The sequence below is a fragment of the Fundulus heteroclitus genome, chromosome 16 (assembly GCF_011125445.2).
Source record: "Fundulus heteroclitus isolate FHET01 chromosome 16, MU-UCD_Fhet_4.1, whole genome shotgun sequence".
Lineage (NCBI taxonomy): Eukaryota > Metazoa > Chordata > Actinopteri > Cyprinodontiformes > Fundulidae > Fundulus > Fundulus heteroclitus.
Window position 1 is genome coordinate 2958952 of NC_046376.1, and position 21498 is coordinate 2980449.

Sequence of the window (21498 nt, forward strand, 5' to 3'; positions counted from 1 at the left end):
ATTGATCCTTATATTCATAACACATACACACACAAAAAAAAATATATATATATATATATTTATATATATATATATATATATATATATATATATATATATATATATATATAGATAGATAGATAGATAGATAGATAGATAGATATAGAAGGCAGATACAAGTAGTGAAATCAGCCAGAATACATTTCCATGCAGCACAGCAATGAGGAATCTTCTCTGATCCACGTTCACAATAACAGAACTCAACTTTTTTCTGCCACATACAATATGGCGGTGACGTTGACGTGCGAACCTGCGCCCTATGACGCGTCTACGTATATGATGTCTCAGCCTGTTTCCACGGAAGCCAGCGCGTCATTTCCAGTCCTCACCAGATGGTGGCGGTAGAGCTCCTTTATAGTTGTTCTGCCAACTTCCACCAGAGAAGAAGAAGCAGAAGAAGAAGAAGAATGGCGGGTCCGGTGAGTGGCTGACTATCTCTGCTGCCGCTTTTTCATTAAACAGCAGGAGGTCCGGTCGGGTTCTGGTTCCAGGTTCTACAGGTTAGGCTGGAGGAATGATTTAAAGGTTCTTGAAGGTCGGAAATTTGAAGGTTGTCGGCACTAAACCGAGCAGTTTGCTGCTTGTGAGTAACAGTTAAAGTCTGCCCCATAAAACATGTTTAAAAATAAACCGCCGATTAAAACAGCCCGTTGGTGAGTTCTGACCCGCTCATGGTACCCTGACCCAATCAGGCCGACAGGTTCGCTCTCCAGAACCACTTACAAAAAACCGCTTCCGCCAGTCAGAGGCGGTTCTGTTGGGTTCTAGAAGCTGCGGCTCAGTGAAAAACAAGGTTTAATAGATTTATTCCGCACATTTCAAGGAAACAAACGGAACCAGAACATGTAAAATAAACAGAACCTTTTGGGTCACCATGTTCTGAAGGCCGAGACTTTAAAAAGAGCTGATTTATTGTAGAGAGGCACGCTGAGGCTCAGCTTGTAGAACCTCCAGCTTCAGCTTGTAGAACCTCTAAAAGCAGCTTATAGAACCTCTAAAGCAGCTTGTAGAACCTCTAAAAGTTGCTCGTAGAACCTCTAAAAGCAGCTTGTAGAACCTCCAGCTTCAGCTCGTAGAACTTAGCAGAAATGTGGAGAAATGTTGATTAAACCAGGAGAAACTGGATGAAACCTGGAAAATCAAGCTAGAACTTAGCAGGAACCCAAATGAAACCAAGAGAAAATGAGAACAACCCCAATAACGAAGCGAGGAACGGGTAGAACTAGAACCCTGGTTGGATCAGGAGGACCGGGTCCGAGTCAGAACTACAACCGTGAGCTGAAGCCTGTTGGTGTTGCATTCAGAAGCTGCTGCTGTTCTAGAGGTTCTGTTAGCGCCGGGTGGTTCTGTGGCGGTACCGGGTGGTTCTGCGGCGGTACCGGGTGGTTCTGTGGCGGTACCGGGCCGCTCTGACCGACGTTCTTCTGTCCTCAGGCGTCCGGCACCGACCTCCAGGCGCTGACGGCTCCTTCCAAGCGACGGCGCCTCCTCAAGCCTTCGGCCATCGTGCCCATCCCCGTCTACTCCAGCAGGGTAAGGAGCTCCCGGTTCTGTCCGGTTCTGACCGGTTCTGACCTCCTCGTGACAGACGCTGCGGTTCTGATGGTGGTTCTGTGTCCAGGTGAGCAGCAGCCTGCAGCTGAAGCCCGCGGCGGCGCTGTTCCCCGGCGATGACGTCTCAGGTGAGCGGCGCTGAGGATGATGACATCATCATCGTCGTGGTCTGGGTCAGACGGTCGGTTCTGGTACCGTCTGGACCCGCTAAGCTCCGCCTTGTCTCCCGCAGACCCAGCAGAGAGAACTCTCTGGTTCCCCGGTTCCGCTCAGAAGCCGCGGCTGCCGCTCCTGGACCTCAGCGACTCTGATGAGGAACCAGAACCGGGTCAGCACCGATCAGAACCCGCAGAGACGCCAGTGTGTTCCGCAGAGAACCCCCGCTGCCCGTCTCCTCCGGCGCCGGAGAGTCCGGTCCAGAAACCGTCCAGACGGGCCACGCAGAAGATCCGGTGAGTCCAGTTCAGCCCGCCCGGTTCCGCTGCCGGTTCCGTCTGACCCGCGGGTCCACTCTGTCCTCCCAGGGAGATCAACAGGAAGCTCCGAGCCGTCAGCTCTCCGGAGCCTCGGGCCCGCGGGTCCAGACGGTACCAGACCCGGCCGTCTGACCCGGACGATGACGACGACGATGATGATGTCATCATCCTGAGCCCGGACTCCCAGGGCGCCGTGTTCCGATCCGACTCGCTGCACGAGATCCCGCTGAAGATCCGGTTCCGAACAGACGTCCACAAAGTTCTGGTGCTGCCGGTACGTTGGGTCCAGAACCGCTTTTACTTATCATCTCTCCTGACCGGAACCGAAACAGCAGGGAGGTTCTGGACTTGGTTCTGGTCTCATCCCCAGCTGGGCCTGGTTCTGCTGCGATGCAGCGGCGTGACGGCGCCGCCCGATCTGAAGCGTTCTGTAGAAGACGTGTTCTGACCCGGTGGGACCGGCTCCCCGTGTCCTCCTTCAGGATGGAGGCCGGTTCTGATGGTTCCAGTTCTGGGCAGTAGGAGCCGGGCCGGTTCTGTTTGTGCAGCTCGGTTTGGGTCTGATGGCTGCAGCTTGTGTGACCCGGTGTGACCCGGTTCCTCGTTCTGTTCTGTTCCAGTCGACCCGGCTGGGAGACGCAGTGGGTCAGCTGGCCCGCACCCTGCAGGTCCCGCCTGCGCGCCTCCTGCTGCTGAAGGAGGCGCAGGAGCTGCCGACCGGCGCCACGGTGGGCGAGCTGGGCCTCGGCATCGCTGACATCATAGGTGAGTCATGTGACCCCCGCAGAACCTCAGCAGAACCACTGGACGCGGTTCCGGTCCAGTTTGCCTCCATGCAGAGTTTAGTTAGAACACGTCATCACCTGCGGCGCCAGCGGAACTCACTTCATACGTGAGAACCTTTTATTTAGAACCTGGAGAACTCCAGCTGCAGCCTGGAACCGTGGAACCCGCCTGGGAGGGAAATGCTGGAGTCACAGGGATTAACTCAAAGTTGGGTTTTTCTTTTTAACCCAAAAAACTTTGGGTTCCAGAGTCAGAAGAGACAAAATTTAAGTAAACTGAGTTTATTTAATATAAATGATCAGACCAATAAATTAAAAGCAAACAATCAGAAATTACTAAACAAAGCAGTTAAGTTAAGTTAAGTTTGGCAATAAACTAATCTAAGAACAATGAAAACACACCAAGCTCTAAATATAAAGCCTAAGTGAAATTAGGGCTGGGCGATATGGACTAAAAAATAAATCTCCGATTTTATCATACCAAATCCTATTAATTGATTTTTTTCTTCCTTTTTGTTTCATAAAAAGAAATTAAAGAAATTATTTTAAAACCTTGCTTTTTATGTCAAGCATTTCGTCAGGGAGTTGACCTGAATTCAAAGAGCAACTAAAAACAAGCTGTAAAACAAGATGGCAGCCGTGCCATTATAAACAATGAAAATATAACTAAACATTTGCTGCTAGTGGTATTACACATTGAGCTAAGAACAGGCTTCACTGCACTTGTGAACTTCAAACTAAGTTAAAAAAAGTAAATAAGTAAATGAAGTACCTCGTATTATGGTAAAAAAAAGTTTCCACTTAACAATATTTTGACAATACATTTGCCTAAACATATATTCAGCATCACATGCTGTTCTCTTCATGGAAACCCAATGAGTGTATTGGCAAAATAAAATCCAGATTTTCCAAAAATGAAATCTTAAAGAATTGTAAATTCGAATTAATCGATTAAATCGATTTATCGCCCAGCCCTAAGTGAAATGCAAATAAATAAAGATATAAACTCCAGCAGCAGCAGGTGGAACAGTCCAGTTCTCCTCGCTGTGTTCAGCACCATGGAAGGTAAGAAACGAAGATTAGTGACTAAAACACACAGATTAGATGGAGAAGTGGCTATAAGTACAAAAGTGAACAAAATGTGTGCGCTTACAGATGGAACACATTTACTTACACTAAGAATAAAGTTTTATTGCTAACTAAAGTGTATGTATACTGATTGGTTAATGAAAAGTTGGAGGTGTGCTACCCACTTTAAAGGTGTGGCCATGGGAGCGACCCACACAACAAATCGCTGAGTCACTGTTTGCCTCCCTGTCCAGGAGCGTCTCTACCAGAGACCCGTCAATCTGACGTCTTTTATTTTTATTTTATTTCATCTTCTTCCATTTATTTGATAAAATGATGGTGATGGAGAATGTTACACAAGTCTGGATTTAAACTAAGATGAATTAAAGGAGCAAAGCGTCACGTTCTGTGGACGTCTGCCCCCTCTGGTGACCAGCTGTAATGACACCAGGTCGTTAAAACTCTTAATGAATCATTAAATGGTTCCACCTTCCTCCTGCTATGTGCTGGACAGCAAGGTTCTGGGTTCAAATCCCACACTGCCTCTGAGTCCCTGAGCAACGCCCTGATCCTCTGCAGAGCACCTTCATGTTCTACATGTTCTTCTTCAGTGTGTGTGAGTCCATCTGTTGCTGTATGAAGTAAATCTGCAGGGACGGCATGGTGGTAGAGTTTCTGTCAGAGTGATGCATCCCAACACGGAACCTATCTTTGGCAGACGCCTCAGATTAACGTTCCTGCTCATGCTGCTGGTTTTAAGCAGCGTTGCTCTATAAATTTGTGTTTGAAGTGTTTCCAGATCAGACGCTGGACCCAGCCTGGAGCGGCTGTTCTGAACCGGACCTTTAACGGGTCTGAACCGCCGTATCCGGACCACCTTAACCCGCTTACCTGTTTGTCGTCGCTGTGCAGAATGCATCGTGGTCTCAGGGGAGGAGGCGAACAGCAGCAAGATCACGGTGAAGCTGCAGAGCCGAGACCGAGACTCCTCCCAGGAGTTCTCCATCAGCCGGGTCCGTTCCTCCTTCATCCTCCTCCTCCTTCATCCTCTCTGTCCTCCTCCTCCTCCTCCTCCTCCTCCTTCATCCTCTCTGTGCTCCGGCAGCTGACAGTAACGCCTCTGCTCTCTCCCAGGAGGCGCCGCTGAGCTCCATCTTCTCCCGGTACCTGTCCAGCCTACCTGCCGGCGCTCACAGGAAGGCCCGCTTCCATTTTGACGGCTCCAAGGTGAAGGGCAGCCAGACGGCGGCGCAGCTGGACCTGGAGGACGGAGACATCATTGAAGTCTGGACCTGAGAGTGAGCGGCGGCGCCGGTCTGGTTCTGGGAACGCGGTTCTGGGCTGATCCAGTCACCGTTGTTATTATTTTAGAACGGTTCTGGTCTGTTTGGCCACAGTTTTAGTTTGGATCAGTAAATAAAGTTCAGAGAAATAAAAGTTCAGGAGCGCAAATCTTTAAAAGCTTTAGTTTTGACCTCAGCCTGATTGGACAGCTACGGATCAAACTGGCCAATCAGAGCAGAGATCACCTTTAAATTGGCATCCTCGGGTTCTCCGCCATATTGGTTCCTTATTAGGGTAGCAGGCAGAACCCTCAGCTCCTGGGTGTCTGATCCGGGCTCCAGCATCTTGTGACAGACCGGCTCTGCAGGTGAAGCCAGGTGGGTCAGCATCCAGGTGAACTCTTCATCATCAGCAGACGCGTTCTGATTGGAAGACGCTCCAGATCATCACCGTGTTTCCAGCTTCATCTCCAGGTGAATCCCACCTGGAATCGAGCTTCCACTAGAACCTTAGTCCCGCTCCTCTGGTTCCCCTAACGCTGTTCTGGACGTAGCATAATTTATAAAAAAAATATTCAGACCCGTTGAATGTTTTATTAATTAACTGATTCCATTCATTTTCCCCTGATAAAAGATGTAACTGATTTTTTGAGATATATTTAACAAAGCCGCGATGTTTAATTGTAATATTAGAATTTTAAGGTCAAGACTAAAACCTTGAAGAGTTATGTTTATATGTATTTAACTTTTTCTCACTGAATCTGTTTTTCCAGGGTTTGTATTTTGTCGTCTTGGCTTGTGAATAAAATTTCTGCTGCCATATCTTTGATGTTTAGCATTTTTGGTTGAAAGTACATCTTCCACACTGATGCCAGATTTTATTAATAGTTTTTTTTTTTTCCCAGAGGGCTGAATTAACACTTTTCTGCTCCAAAAGAAAACTGAAAACTTATATTAGAACCTGATAAATGTTTAAATTCACGTCTTTTCTGTCTTTTCTTTTTACTGTTCTTGGCTCCTAAAGTAATCGTCCACGCTAATCTTTCTCTATTTTCAGTCAGCGGTTGTGTTTTTAGCAGAACCCTGAGCTCACAGAACCGACCGGATAATGTTCCAGAACCTTACCGGACCTGCAGAATGATTTTTAGAGCTCTGTTTGCTTAAATCTGAGGCTAAACTCTAGATTTCAGATTCAGTGAGGCATTCGTCACGGCTGCCCTATTTCCCCCAAATTATTCATTCCAACTTCTCAGTTATTAGCTCTTCACATTAGTAACAGTCCTGAGTTACAAGCTTTCAACATTGATGGAGAATACGAGATTAGCCAGTCTGCCAATGATGCAGCATTATGTCTAAAAAATGATTTAATGGTTGGAAGTTTAATTTTTCTCTAAGGCTTCAGGTTTAGGACTGAACATTTAAAAAATCACATTTTACCCATTCATAATTTTACACATAAAAGTGTTTCATCAATTAGGGTATAAGATGAAGTCAAATATCTGGAAGTTTATTAGGTGTGAACTTTGCAGCTCGACTGGTAGAAATTAAAGTTTTAGCCGTTGGTTAACGGGGATTTAACAAACTTTGGAAGAAACCTGTTGATTAAAGCCGATGGCTTCTTTAAAGTTATTTAAAGTTATTTATCCACGTCCTTCTACTGTATCTATACATCACCTCTAAATATAAGGAAAGCTAATTCCATTATTTATCAGTTTTTTTGTGGAAAAACAACACCTCTTATCTTAAAAGGTATAAAAATATGACAGGTGGTTTTAATGCGTTGGACATGGTTGGTGCATTTCCTACAAAATGGCTTAAAACATTTATTCTTCCACAAAACTCTGGTTTCATATTCCTAATTGTATCTTTAAGCAACTGGGAGGAATTTAATTTTTTGCAAAATGTGATTTTGATAATGGTAAAATTCTGGTAAAGATATCAAACAAATCCTAATTTCTCTCCCCACATGTCGTTTTTATGGAATAATAGAACAATTACTACAGGCAGGAAGTCATTTAAAAAGAATGAAGTTATTTTCATCAAAGATGTTTTGGATTTCTCATCATTTGTTAAAAATTTAAGGTGCTGTTATAAATATTTTGTGAAGCAAACCCTTTGATTAAAAGCATCATTGATTATTCTCAATGTCAATCTTAATAAATGTAAATGATTGCAGCTTAGTTGACAATAAATGTAATAAGATTATAAATGAATGTACGAAAAAAAGGATTAGTTTGACTATAAAAGAGATTCTTTCAAGAGATTTCCCAAAACAAAAGATAAAACTATGACTTATGCTTGTTCCAAATTTATAAAATGTCTATAACTGGTAAAGTGAAGGAGAGCAGTTTCACAATATGAAAGATTTAAATGTGATGTTGACCTTTGCTTTTGTAAATCAATAGATTTACTGGAGTGTTTTTATTTATATTCTTCATATCAATATCCACAAAGCTTTTGGATAGACATTAGAAACTGGATTAATGTTAAACTTGACATTCCTTTGTTTTATACTGATGCCATTTTATTGTGTGTGGACAAATTAAATCCAGCTTTCTCTGATGCCATAAATATTGTTTTTTTTTAGCTAAACACCATATCCACTGTATCAATGAAGTCATCCTTCCCCTGTACTATAAAAACACATTTAAAATATACAATTTAGCATTAAATAAGGTTAAACAATGGAAAATCATCCCACAGTAGATTGCTAAAAACCCTTTGTTTTAAACCTTTCATATTTTTTATAAGTTTCTTCGTTTTTGAACAGCTTAAATATTTTTCTTGCCCCTAACTTGTAATCCTCCACGATTCTAATATTTTCTGTACTGTTTTGTTGTTTGTTTAATAAAAAGAAATCAGCTTGGTGACGTCATGTGAGCCGCTGCTCGGCCACGTGACCCGCTGATTAGTCATGTGAGCCTCAGAGCGGAAGTGGCTCAGCTGGCTGATGGCGGCGGTGACATGTCTGTTCTGAGCGGTCCGCAGGAAAACTGCGACTTTAATTCTAATTTCTGTTTTCTCTGCGTCTCTGGGGGAGTTTTAGTAGCAAAGTGACAGCATGGCTTTTATTTAAGTTTCATCCCTTTCAGCTGGAAGATTTTAAGTCGGCGGAAGGACACAGAGAGAAGAGTCCAGATTCATCCTCGCAGGTAAACAACAGCAGGGGTTCTGGGATTGCTTCGGTTCTGTTTGTTCCTGTTTCATGGCACTGGAGCCGAATTAGGAGGAAACCCGCAAAAAGTGCTCAGAGTCGCGTTTCAGTCAATAAAATGCAACGTTTTGACTTCTGTTAAGTAAAGAATATAAACTGGATGAGATTTGAATGGAGTTTGGTGCGTTTAAAAACAGCGTTTTGACTGAAGGTCAGAGAAGCTGAGGGAAAAGAGTGGAGCTTTAAAATAAACTGTTCTCTGGTTAAAATGATCACAATCTTACATAAATATTGATTAAATCTGGCAGTTTGGCTGTTTTTCTCACAATCCTAATTTTTTCTAATCTAAACAGAAATGGGTTCCATGTTCTGAGGCAGAAGAAGTGTAAATGATCGTATTTAATCCAGTTTCCAGCCTGTAACAGATGTTATACCTGATAGAAAAGCTGATCAGCTACAGAAACGTTTATGGAGCATTTCTTTTCTACCTGTGGATTTCTGTGCATATTGATGATGCTGTAATGTTCTTTCTGCCCCCAGAAACTGTTCCTCATCACTTCTAAATCTAGATTCTCCTCTTAAAAGTGTCCGTGGTTTATTTATTATTATTAATTTTTAGCTTTAAGCCTCATGCCTAAATGCTGTTGGCGGGCCCTAAAGCCAGACTGATCTCTGAATGCCGCGTTCTCAGGTTGGGTTCTTCAGTTTGTCCCTTTGGTTGCAGTGGATTCTGGGAGCTGGTCTCCTCCATGCGGTTTGCTCTGGTCATTTCTTCTGTTAGGAGAAATGACCAGAGTCCATGTTTGGCTCCTGTTGTCTCACCTCCAGAGTCAGGCGTCCCAGGAATGTTCTTCCTCTCCACTACTTGATCCTCCTCTTCGCTAACGTGGCCCTGGGGGACAGTGACGGGTTTCTGCTGTCTGTCTCTTAGCTCTGCAGGCTGGGAGCCGATCCAGAGAAGCGTCACAGGAACAGGACGGACGGGAATTCTCTCCTCCTCCTCCTCCTCTCTTCTTCTTCATTTCACTTTCGTTTTGTGACGGCGTTTTGTGAATTCAGCGCTCTGGTTTGTTTGGGACCAGAAAAGCTGCAGATCTCTGGAACGCGTCACCAGAAAAGCATCTTCCTCTCCCCCCCACAGCTGCAGCCATGTCTCTGGGGGAACACGCGTCGGACTCGGCGCCGTTCTTCTCCTCGGACAGCGAGGCGGAGGCCGTGGAGGAGGAGGAGGCGCAGCGGGAGGAGGAGCCGGCCAGCGGCGTGTCCAGGGTCCGAGCGCTGCTCACCGTCTTCATCCTGTGTTACATCAACCTGCTGAACTACATGGACCGCTTCACCGTGGCAGGTACCGAGCAGCATGCTGTCCTCTCATTGGCCGGTCGGTCAGCGCAACGCCTGCTGATTGGCTGGAAGCTTTTTCCTCTTTTTACCGTCATAATACATTTTATTTCAAACGCCTTTCAGAGGAATCAATTTGCATTTAATTTGCCTTTGGGATAAACAAAGTATTTCTGAGTCTTAGTGAGAAGGCAGTCTGGAACAGACGGGTTTAGGTTCTGAGTGAAGTCCAGAGTTCTGCTGGCAGGAGGAGGAGGTCTGAGGAGGAGCAGAGGGACGGGAGGTTGGATCTAAGCAGGAGAATTTGGAACTGCATTCAAACTCTTCATCTGCAGAAGTCGTCTTATTCTCAAAGCCCAAAGTTTAAACAGGAAACTCTCTCGCCGCTGCAGACTAGAACATCTAAACCAGGAACCTGTTGGAGCAGAACCTGGAGAACAAGAACCAATTTGGCAGAAAAGAGGAACCAAAAAAAGCCAAAGTTGAAATGAAAACAGAAAAGTTAAAACTAAAGACAAGAGTGTCTCTAGTTTTAACCTTAGCTTTCTAAGTCAGCGTCGTCTTTAAACATCCCAGTCAGTGATTCCTGCAGACCTTTGTGTGTATAAAAGCTTTTTGATTTTTATTTGGAAACAACGTGGAAAGTTATTTTAGTGCTTTTTTTTAAATAGATAATTCTAAATGTGTAATAAATGTTCAGAAACTAGATGAAACCTTTAGTTTTAGCTTTATGCACATAGACTTTATGCACATAGACTTTATGCACATAGACGTTATGCACATAGACTTTATCATAGACATTATATACGTAGACGCGTCGTTGGGCGGGTTCTGCCTATGCTGCGATGCGTCAGAGCGTCCGCCATCTTAAATGTGGCAAATCTGCAGTTACTCAGTCACTTAAACAGTATCAGAGGGACTTTAATCTCTGAATATACTTTGTATTCGTAGTATTTTTGTTTTTGTAATATTACAGGTTTATTTTCGTATCCCTTTAGCTTCATTCTCCTGAATTTATTCTCCTAAAGAATAAAAATATTTAAAATAATCTAACCTGGCCCTATTACTCCAGGAGTGAAATAATTCTGCAAACTGTGACTATTCTGAAAATGTTCCCTCTTAATTCTCATAATATGACGTTTTTCGCATAACTTTACCACTTTTGTGGGGTTTTTCTTTTCTTTCTTTTTTTTTTTTTACTTTATTGTCATAGGTCTTTTTCTCATAATTTTACCTCTTTAATACTCCCCCAAAAAGTCTGTTCCTAAAGGTTCACATGTGACACGGCTTTATGAAATAAATACTGAAGACCACAATGTTACACACACAAATACACTCCTGATCAAAATCTTAAGACCAGTCAAAAAATTGCAAGAATTTGCATTTTGCACTATTGGATCTTAAGAAGGTTCTAAGTAGAGCTTCACAATGTTAAAAGGACAAATCAGTGCAAGAGACAAGAACATTTGAGCAGGGAATTGTCTGAAAACTGCATTTATACTAAAACATGATTTTTTCAGCTGATCAAAGGTTTAAGACCATAGCTCAAAAAAACCCGAAAACCCCCCAAAACAGAAATCAAAATGTCAAAAAAAGGACTCAGTAATGAGTAGCTCCACCATTCTTGTTGATGACTTCAAACAATCGTTTAGGCATGCTCGATGCCAGTGTTTCCAGGAGGCTAGTGGGAACGTTGCTCCAAGTGTTGAAGATGGCTTCACGAACGGCATCCATTGTCTGGAACTGATGTCCATTTTTGTAAACTTCCCTTGCCATCCATCCCCAAATGTTCTCAATTGGGTTTAGATCCGGGGAACATGCAGGATGGTCCAAAAGAGTGATGTTATTCTCTTGGAAGAACTCCTTTGTCAGGCGGGCATTGTGAACTGCAGCATTGTCCTGTTGAAAAACCCAATCATTACCACACAGACGAGGGCCCTCATTCATGAGGGATGCCCGCTGCAACATCTCCACATAGCCAGCTGCTGTTTGACGCCCCTGCATAACCTGAAGCTCCATTGTTCCATTGAAGGAAAACGCACCCCAAATCATGATGGCGCCCCCACCACTGTGCCGTGTAGAAAACATCTCAGGTGGGATCTCCCTGTCATGCCAGTAACATTGGAAGCCATCAGGACCATCAAGGTTCAATTTTTTCCCATCAGAGAAGACAACTTTCTTCCACCTTTCAATGTCCCATGTTTGGTGCATCCTTGCAAAGTCCAAACGGGCAATTCTGTGGCGTTCAAGAAGACGTGGCCTTTGAAGACGTTTTTTGTTTCTGAAGCCCTTCTCTCGCAGATGCCGTCTGATGGTTATTGGGCTGCAGTCAGCACCAGTAATGGCCTTAATTTGGGTAGAGGATCGTCCCGTGTCTTGACGGACAGCCAATCGGATCCTGCGGCTCAGAGCTGGTGAAATTTTTTGGGGTCTACCACTTGACTTTTTTGTTCCATAACCCTCAGGATCATTTAAAAAATGCAAAATGACTGTCTTCCTGCGTCCAACCTCAGCAGCGATGGCACGTTGTGAGAGGCCTTGCTTATGCAGCTCAACAATCCTACCACGTTCAAAGTCAGTGAGCTTTTTTGCTTTTGCCATCAGGAGGTCTTGACAGTATAAAGACTTCACAGAAAATGACATGGAATCCAGATGTTTGCACAGCTTTTGGCTTTTAAAGACTATGGTCTTAAACTTTTGATCAGCTGAAAAAAATCATGTTTGAATATAAATGCAGTTTTCAGACAATTCCCTGCTCAAATGTTCTTGTCTCTTGCACTGATTTGTCCTTTTAACATTGTGAAGCTCTACTTAGAACCTTCTTAAGATCCAATAGTGCAAAATGCAAATTTTTGCAATTTTTTGACTGGTCTTAAGATTTTGATCAGGAGTGTATATATATATATATATATATATATATATATATATATATATATATATATATATATATATATATATATATATATATATATATATATATATATATATATATATATATATATAAAGATATGGATATGTATAAACAGCTATAATCTTGACCTATAGTTATAATCCCACAGCTATTTTTTTGGCTTATTTATAATACTTGAAAATCTTTATATGCACATCTATGTCTAATTACAATAGTCTGTACTGTATGCAAGCTAAAAACCTTTTTCCTGTGTTACCACTCTGCAGCTTTAGTGTGTCCGGTTTTGCAACATGGTGCAGCCTTAGTTTATAGAAGGCAGATACAAGTAGTGAAATCAGCCAGAATACATTTCCATGCAGCACAGGAATGAGGCATCTTCTCTGATCCACGTTCACAATAACAGAACTCAACTTTTTCTGCCACATGGCGGTGACGTTGACGTGCGAACCTGCGCCCTATGACGCGTCTACGTATATATGTCTGTGGACTTTATGCGCATAGATCTAGTGTGGCATAGATTGCAGCCTTTGTTCTTCCTATTAAATATCATTTTTAGAAATGGGCTGAGAGACGCGGAACCATTTACAACAACAAATGGAACCAAAGCTCTTTACTTCCTCACAGGAGAACACGGGTTCTATGCTTTCAGGGATGAGATGTATTTTGAAGTTGAACAGAACCTTTTATCCGTGACACTTTGGGTTCTGGTCTGAGATTACCGGGTAAATCTGTATGGAACCTCTTGAGTCAGCCATGGGTTCCTCTGTAGACCACAGGGTTCTATCTAGAACCCTGCAGAACCAACAATCCCAAACTCATAATCAGATTCCTTTCCATGCAGACGAACAGAAACCTTCTCAGAACATCTGAGGTCTGGAGGTAGAACCGGCATTTAGCAGCGCCACTGCTGTTCTCAGAACCGGGTCAAAGTCTGGAGAACCGCTCCACCAGACAAAGTTTTCTTTAGGAGAAAAACCAGAACATTTATGTGTAACGAAGGTAAACGGGTCAGAAGTTCTGGAGGAGCTGAAATCTGCTGACTAAACAAATGCAGCTGATGTTCTGAGCTCAGAGACACATTAAAGTCTGAGAGGTCCGGATGAAAAGTTCTGGTTCTGTAGATAAACCCAGTAACGGAACCTTGTTCTTCCACCAGGGGTTCTTCCTGACATCGAGCACTACTTCAACATCAACGATGAAAAGTCCGGTTTGCTGCAGACAGGTGAGAAGCTTTCACTCAGTCAGAACCATAATCAGAACCAAATGGGTCCAGCCTGGAGTCAGAACCATATGGGTCCAGCCTGGAGTCAGAACCATAGTCAGAACCATATGGGTCCGTGCAGCCTGGAGTCAGGTTCTGCTCTGAATGTTTCTGCCTGTAGACCAGGGGTGTCAAACTCATTTTGGTTGAGGGGCCGCATTCAGCTTAATCTGATCTCAAGAGGGCCACACGAGTAAACTCATTGCAAGATTAAATAGAACTAATAAATGTGGACTTGTTGTTGATTTTTATATTAAATGAATTTCACTTTTACACAATATATTGAATGACTGCATATAATGAATAACTGCAGCATTTTTAAGAAAAGTATGTACAATTTCAACAATACTTTTACGCAGTTAAACATTTACTTAAGTGCATTATGCATAAGAACTGATCACAGTGATTGTACAATGTTGACAAACATTTATTCACATTTTTGGAACTTAAAAAAACTGTCCTGCATGACAAAATACATTAAATAGATAAAAATTAAGAAATGATTTAAAATCAATTTTCCACATCTGACGCTCAGGGCTACCATCTGCTGATTAAAACACAGCGCCCCTCGTGGACAATATAGGAACTGCAGATTTAAAAAAAGTAAAAAAAAAAAAAAAAAATAAAAATAAAAAAAAATTCTATAATTGTTTTATCATTCTCTTTTAGCTCCTGTTTCTTTCACCTTTTCTTTTTTTCTTCTTGTTCTTCCTTTTCTCTCCTACTTTCCCATTGTAGTGTCCATATCATTTGAGATATTCCCCACATGAATCATAATAAAACTATTCACATTCATTCATAATAAAACTATTCACATTCATAAATCAAGCGGAGCACCATGGCAAAAGCCGTACTGCTCCACTTGTGAAAGTCAAATCTGATGAGCTCTTTTTGGCATTAAGACAACAATTCTTATTGCCACATTGCCAGACAGGACACTAAAAAAAAAAAATAAAAAAATGTTTTTTTTGTTGAATAATGATAATCTATTTGGCCAGCGGGCCATACTAAATTGTTCGGCGGGCTGGAACCGGCCCGCGGGCCGTATGTTTGACACCCATGCTCTAGCAGGTTCTGGCCTGCAGAACTGCTGTTGGACCCGGATGTTCCTCTCTGAGGTTCCAGATGTTCTGCTAGCTTAGAAACATGTAAACGTGTTAGAACCAGAATTTGGGTCCGTTCTGTTGGGCAGTAGCAGCGTGTGGACATTAAAATGTTCTGAAGGGTTCTGGAGGGTCTGGTTCCAGCCGTGGCTACGTTTGGGTTCTCCAGACGGTTCTGATGAAGCCTTTCTCTGTGTTCTGCCCAGTTTTTATCTGCAGCTACATGGTTCTGGCGCCCGTGTTCGGTTACCTTGGCGACAGGTACAACAGGAAGTACATCATGTGCGGCGGCATCACCTTCTGGTCGCTGGTGACGCTCTCCAGCTCCTACACGCCCAAACAGGTGAGCGGCGAGCAGGTGTTCCCCCGAGGCGGACCGGGTTCTGTCTGACCGGGTTCTGTCTGACCGGGTTCTGTCTGACCGGGTTCTGTCTGACCGGGTTCTGACCGGGTTCTGTCTGACCGGGTTCTGTCTGACCGGGTTCTGTCTGACCGGGTTCTGACCGGGTTCTGACCGGGTTCTGTCTGACCGGGTTCTGACCGGGTTCTGTCTGACCGGGTTCTGTCTGACCGGGTTCTGACCGGGTTCTGTCTGACCGGGTTCTGTCTGACCGGGTTCTGTCTGACCGCAGCACTTCTGGGCGCTGCTGCTGACCCGAGGCCTGGTGGGCGTGGGCGAGGCCAGCTACTCCACCATCGCCCCCACCATCATCGCTGACCTGTACGTCAAGGAGAGGAGGACCAGCATGCTCTCCATCTTCTACTTCGCCATCCCCGTGGGCAGGTGGGTGCGCTCGCCTCCGTCTGCTCTGTGGCAGCTGCTGCTGCCTTGCTCCACGGAGGTCCTGGGTTCAAATCCCAGCCTTGCTGCATGTTGTCACTGTGCAGGGGTGGGTTTTAATTCATATTAGTGGATTTAATGGGAGGCTCTGAGGATGATGAAGATGGTGAGGATGATGATGGTGATGATGATGATGATAATGAAGATGGGGATGATGATGGTGATGAAGATTAAGATGAGGATGGTGAGGAGGATGATGATGATGAAGGTCATGGTGGTGAAGATAAGGATGATGATGATGGTGGTGGTGGTGATGATGAGGATGAAGATATGACGATGGTGGTGGTGGTGAGGATAAAAATGAGGATGAAGATATGATGATGATGAAGATGGTGGTGGTGAGGATGAAGATGGTGGTGAGGATAAAGATGGTGATGATGATGAGGATGAGGATAAAGATATGATGATGATGAAGATGGTGGTTGTGGTGGTGGTGAGGATGAATATGGTCAATGATGCACGCTGCTGCTGGTGGTGCCGCTGAGGCTGCCCCTGCGCTGGTGGTGAGGGTGATGCTGCCGATGGTGGTGCGGCGGCGGCTGCTGCCGGTCCTGGTGTGTGAGGCTGCCGCTGGGGCTGGTGCTGCCGCTTCGGATGGTGCTGCTGCGCTGGTCCTGCTGCGCCTGCGGCCGCTGCTGCTGCTGGTGGTGGTGCGGATGCCGCTGGTGCTGCTGCCGCTGGTGCTGCGGATGATGAGAATGCCGCTGGTGCTGCTGCGGCCGATCCTGGTGCGGCTGCCGGTGGTGATGCGGCTGCCGCTCTGCTCTGCCGCTGGTGGTGCGGCTGCCGATGATGAAGCGATCCTGCGCCTGGTGCTGCGGACCTGCTGCGGCTGCTGCTCGTGCTGAGCCGCTGCTGCTGGTGTGCTGATGCGGCTGTGGTGCGGCTGCCGCTGGTGCTGCTGCGGCTGCTGGTGCTGCGGCCGCTGCTGCCCTGCCGCTGGTGCTGCTGCCGCTGGTGGTGGTGCTGAGGCCAGCTGTCCGCCGCTGCTCCCTTGTGCTGAGCCGCTCCGCTGCTGCTGACTGATGAGCTGGTTCTGTGGTGAGGACTGCTGCTACGCAGATCTTGCGCTGGTGTGCTGGAGCCGATCTGCTGGTGCTGCGGCTGCTGAGGTGGTGGTGATGATGAAGATGATGATGGTGATGACCTGTGACCTCTGCCCCTGCAGCGGTCTGGGCTACATCGTGGGCTCCCAGGTGGGCGTGGTGGCGAGCGACTGGCACTGGGCTCTGCGTGTGACGCCGGCGCTCGGCCTCATCGCCGTCCTGCTGCTCTTCTTCGTGGTCCAGGAGCCGAAGCGCGGCGCCGTGGAGGCGAGGGCGGAGCTGCGGCGCACCAGCTGGCTGACCGACCTGCGGGCCCTCAGCAGAAAGTAGGCGCTCACCTGGCGGGACGCTCACCTGGCGGGACGCTCACCTGGCGGGGCGCTCACCTGGCGGGGCGTTCACCTGGCGGGACGCTCACCTGGCGGGGCGTTCACCTGGCGGGGCGCTCACCTGGCGGGGCGTCCCCTCCCTCTAACCCAGTGTGTTGTCTCCACAGCCGCAGCTTCGTGCTGTCCACCCTGGGCTTCACGGCGGTGGCCTTCGTCACGGGCTCCCTGGCGCTCTGGGCGCCCACCTTCCTCTTCAGGGCCGCCGTCTTCAACGGGAAGAAGGCGCCGTGCGCCGACGAGGCCCACTGCGCCTCCTCCGAGAGGTGAGCCCTCCTCCCATTGGTCCGCCGCTGCCGGGGACGCCTCACCTGCAGCGCTTCTCCTCCGCAGCCTGATCTTCGGCGTCATCACCGTGGTGACGGGCGTGCTGGGCGTGTTCAGCGGCGTGCAGGCCAGCCGGCTCCTCCGGACCAGAACCGCCCAGGCCGACCCGCTGGTGTGCGCCGCCGGCCTGCTGCTGTCGGCGCCGTTCCTCTACCTGGCCATCGTGTTCGCCCAGGGAAGCACCGCCGCCACATACGTGAGTTCCATCAGAACCGGACCCGCCGCACAGGTCCGCTCAGGAGCGGGTAGGTGCCGCAGAACCGTTAAAGATGGTGGACGGGTTCTACAGAACCCTCGGGGTGACGCATGGTGGTGGCAGCGTCATGCTCTGGGCCTTCCTCAGGTGGAGCCAGGTCCCGGTCCATTTGGGTCGGACCACGTCCAAATGTACATATTCTGCTGTTAGTGTAGAATAATGTAGTCCAGGTGCAGGGGAGTCTGGGAGTTGTAGTCCTTAGAGCAGAGAGGCCTCAGTGGAGACGGACCGGGCCGGTCCAGAAGGTTCCTGCTGCTCCAGAGAACCTGAGGAACCAGGAGGAGGTCGCCCAGGCAGAGGGAGGGTTCTGCTGGTCTCAGGGTTCTGGTTCTGGTTTGCTAACCGGGCTTTAGCGGCGCCGGTCAGTAAAAAGGTTTCCCAGCATCAGACGATAAATAACAAATAATCATCAGATAAAATTAAAATGTGCTTCCTGTCTGCCACAAGCTTGATCTTTGAACCTCCTCCCCCTCTTCATCCTTCCTCCCTTTACCTCCTCTTCCTCCTTCCTCCCTCTTCCTCCTACCTTCCTCTTCCTCCTTCCCCCTCTTCCTCCTTCCCTCCTCCTTCCCCTTCTCTTCCTCCTTCCCCTCTTCATCCTTCCTCCTCTGCGCCCTTCCTCCTCCTTCTCCCTCTTCCTCTCCTCTCTTCCCCTTCCCTCTTCCCCCCCTCCTCCTCCCCTTCCCCTTCTCTTCCTCCTTCCTCTCTTCACCTCCTCCTCTAACGCCCTCTTCCTCCTTCTCCCTCTTCCTCCTACTTCCTCTTCCTCCTTCCCCCTCTTCGTCCTCCTTCTTCCCTCCCCTTCCCCTTCTTCTCCTTCCCTCCTCTCCCCTCTCCGGTCCTCTTGCCTCCTTCCCTCCTCTTCCTCTTCCTCCCTTCCTCCTTCCCTCCTCTTCCTCCTCCCTCCTCTTCCTCCTTCCCTCCTCTTCCTCCCCCTCCTCTTCCTCCTTCCCTCTTCTTCCTCCCCCTCCTCTTCCTCCTTCCCTCTTCTTCCTCCCCCTCCTCTTCCTCCTTCCCTCCTCTTCCTCCTTCCCCCCTCTCCCTCCCCCCTCCTCTTCCTCCTTCCCTCCTCTTCCTCCTTCCTCCCTCTTCCTCCTCCCCCCCCCCTCCCCTTCCTCCTCTTCCTCCCTGCAGGCCTTCATCTTCCTGGGGGAGACCTTCCTCTCCATGAACTGGGCCATCGTTGCAGATATTCTGCTGGTGAGTTCTGCTGCTCTCTCTCTCTCCTGCAGGGGGCGATCAGAACCGCGGTTCTGTCGACCCGTAACCAGCAGCTTCTCTGTGTCTGCAGTACGTCGTGGTTCCGACCCGCCGCTCCACGGCTGAAGCCCTGCAGATCGTCATCTCTCACCTGCTGGGAGACGCTGGCAGCCCCTACCTGATCGGAGTGGTACGTCATCACAGCAGAACTCCAGAACCCGTCTGGGTCCAGTTTCACTAACCGGTCTGATCGGTACCAGAACTCACCAGCAAGCCCGCATCTCTGTAGCTAAGTGTCCTAGTCAAAGTCTGCACCGATAGAGATGCTGCAGAACGACCTTCAACGGGTCGCTGGTGCTGGAGAACCCTGCCAAGCAGAGGGGCTCATCAAACCCAAAAGGTTCTGATTAGTTACTGGGTCAGAACCGTCACACTCCGAGCTGAGCCTTAGAAATCAAAGAGCATTCGTCCAATTTAAACGGATCAGAACAACGACTGGGTCAGGTAGAGCCCAGCTTCCTGCTGCTGGTTCTGCTGATGTTCTGCTGCTGGTTCTGCTGCTGGTTCTGCTGATGTTCTGCTGATGTTCTGCTGATGTTCTGCTGCTGGTTCTGCTGATGTTCTGCTGCTGGTTCTGCTGATGTTCTGCTGCTGGTTCTGCTGGTTCTGCTGATGTTCTGCTGCTGGTTCTGCTGATGTTCTCCTGATGTTCTGCTGGTTCTGCTGATGTTCTCCTCTCCTCCTCTCAGCTCTCGGACTCCCTGAGGAGAACCGACTCCTTCCTCTGGCAGTTCCGCTCGCTGCAGCTCTCGCTGATGCTCTGCTCCTTCGTCTCCGTGGTGGGCGGGGCCTTCTTCCTCGCCACCGCCCTCTTCATCGAGGACGACCGCGGTCGGGCGGAGAACTACGAGCCCACAGGTGAGGCCCGCTGGCTTAAACCGGGTCAGAACACCGGGTCCTGAAATAACCGGCGCTCTCTTGGTTCCAGCGGACGAGCCGATCGTGGTGCCGAAGAGCGGGCGGTCCACCCGCGTGCCGGTGTCCAGCGTGCTCATCTGAAGCTCCGCCCCCTCCGCCTGATTGGACCATCTCCTGCAGATGTTTTTTTTAATCCGTGTTCCTTTTTACGGACTTGCTGAGGTCCAGAGGTTCTGCAGAGAACCAGGAGCCGGAGCGGCCCGGTTTACCGGTTCCGTTGGCGGCCGGGTCCGGTCCGGTCCGGCACCAGAACCACGTAGCGTTGTTTTCTAATGTCTGTAACAAGCAGGTTTGTTCCTCTTTTAAAGCCACAGAAGAAAGTTCTGACCCGGTCTGAGACGGTTCTGCAGGTTCCCTGCAGCACATTTCAACTCTTATGCTTTTTAATTCATGTTTGACTGATTTTAGCTTCATTTCTGAAATAAAACGGATCTTTTGAAGCTCGTTTGTTTTAGTTTCCATTCCCTGATGTCACCGCGTGTTACCATGGTGACATTTCTGTCACTTACCAGACAAACAGGCCATGAACAAATTACAGAGTTATTATTATGAGGTTGAAAAGATTTAAAAAATTAAAAAGTTTGCATCAGAGGTTTTTGGTACCAGTCCCACAATCCCCTGCTCTGTCCTCACACGCCGTGCTCGCTCCTTCCTCTCCTTCCTCTCCTTCTGCACCTCCGTACCACACAGTTACCGTAGTGTTCGGATTATAAGACGCACCGTGAATTCACCTTTCTGATGCCTCTCTGCATGTTACCTGGATTGTTGCTGCTGAGGTGGTCCTCCATGCGATGCTGGTACCTCGGCCTGGCCTTCTGGACCTTTAAGTTCTCCTCTGGTCCTGCTGCATCCTGGGCCTTCAGCAGGGACCGAGCTGTCCACCCATGGTTCTGCTCAGGAAACACTCTGATTGTCTCTGTGGGAGGACGGCATCAGAGCAGAAGTGGATAAAGCACAGAAGATGTGGAGCTTTCTAAGTCAGCGTCGTCGTTAAACATCCCAGTCAGTGATTCCTGCAGAGCTGAGCCTCCTCAGTCCAGACCTGATGGTTCTGATCACGGTCTGGTTCTGATCAGTGGGTTGTAGGCAGGAATCAGGTCCACAGAGATGAGATCTGATGAACCAAAGGGAGGAGATACAGCAACTTTATATGTTCCAGACCTGCAAAACACTGAAAAGGAAGAAAAAGTAAAGAAAATGTCTGTAAACACTGAAGCTCTGGCTACAGAAAACATTGACCAAGGGAGAAAGCTCCCTGTTGCTGAACTTATTTCTGGGAATATACGCCGAAGTCTGAATAAAAATGTTCTAAAAATGATTAGGTCAGAATTCAGCAAACATAAAAAGCTTCACAATAGCGTGTTCATGGAGATGTATCTCACAGTTCCACAGAATTCCTGGATTTATTCAGCCCCTGCAAACACAAATTTCACTGTGTTGCTCGTATGTTGAAAGCAGCAGAAGAAAAACAGAAGATAAAAGTTTAAAAGCT

General features: G+C 47.3%; 2 protein-coding genes and 1 long non-coding RNA gene across 3 annotated transcripts; 2 read left to right on the forward strand and 1 right to left on the reverse strand.

The window, feature by feature from the left end:
- The first annotated feature begins 353 nt into the window (after positions 1-353).
- LOC105917948 (nuclear factor of activated T cells 2 interacting protein) lies at positions 354-6032 on the forward strand. Its single transcript, XM_012852905.3, has 8 exons — positions 354-458; positions 1474-1572; positions 1661-1721; positions 1826-2045; positions 2118-2343; positions 2690-2834; positions 4835-4935; positions 5057-6032. Exons 1-8 carry the CDS (start codon positions 372-374, stop codon positions 5216-5218), a joined length of 1101 nt encoding a protein of 366 aa, XP_012708359.3. The 5' UTR covers positions 354-371; the 3' UTR covers positions 5219-6032.
- Positions 6033-8114: 2082 nt separating this feature from the next.
- spns1 (spinster homolog 1 (Drosophila)) lies at positions 8115-20450 on the forward strand. Its single transcript, XM_036147958.1, has 12 exons — positions 8115-8357; positions 9501-9704; positions 13765-13830; positions 15179-15315; positions 15605-15756; positions 16982-17185; positions 17356-17511; positions 17579-17768; positions 18963-19028; positions 19120-19218; positions 19778-19946; positions 20017-20450. Exons 2-12 carry the CDS (start codon positions 9509-9511, stop codon positions 20085-20087), a joined length of 1506 nt encoding a protein of 501 aa, XP_036003851.1. The 5' UTR covers positions 8115-8357; positions 9501-9508; the 3' UTR covers positions 20088-20450.
- On the reverse strand, positions 17231-17358 carry LOC118566302. Its single transcript, XR_004932944.1, has 2 exons — positions 17310-17358; positions 17231-17277 (listed from the first exon to the last, which is right to left on the reverse strand). It is a non-coding gene; the product is annotated as an uncharacterized LOC118566302 (long non-coding RNA).
- Positions 20451-21498: the final 1048 nt, after the last annotated feature.

Excerpts from the sequence above, each read along its gene's own strand:
- LOC105917948 (XM_012852905.3), top strand. The coding sequence starts at position 372 with ATGGTGGCGGTAGAGCTCCTTTATAGTTGTTCTGCCAACTTCCACCAG. Across the intron at positions 2,046-2,117 it reads CGGGCCACGCAGAAGATCCG|GGAGATCAACAGGAAGCTCC; the intron begins GTGAGTCCAGTT and ends CTGTCCTCCCAG. Across the intron at positions 4,936-5,056 it reads AGGAGTTCTCCATCAGCCGG|GAGGCGCCGCTGAGCTCCAT; the intron begins GTCCGTTCCTCC and ends GCTCTCTCCCAG.
- spns1 (XM_036147958.1), top strand. The coding sequence starts at position 9,509 with ATGTCTCTGGGGGAACACGCGTCGGACTCGGCGCCGTTCTTCTCCTCG. Across the intron at positions 15,757-16,981 it reads TTCGCCATCCCCGTGGGCAG|CGGTCTGGGCTACATCGTGG; the intron begins GTGGGTGCGCTC and ends CTGCCCCTGCAG. Across the intron at positions 19,029-19,119 it reads TCGTTGCAGATATTCTGCTG|TACGTCGTGGTTCCGACCCG; the intron begins GTGAGTTCTGCT and ends CTGTGTCTGCAG.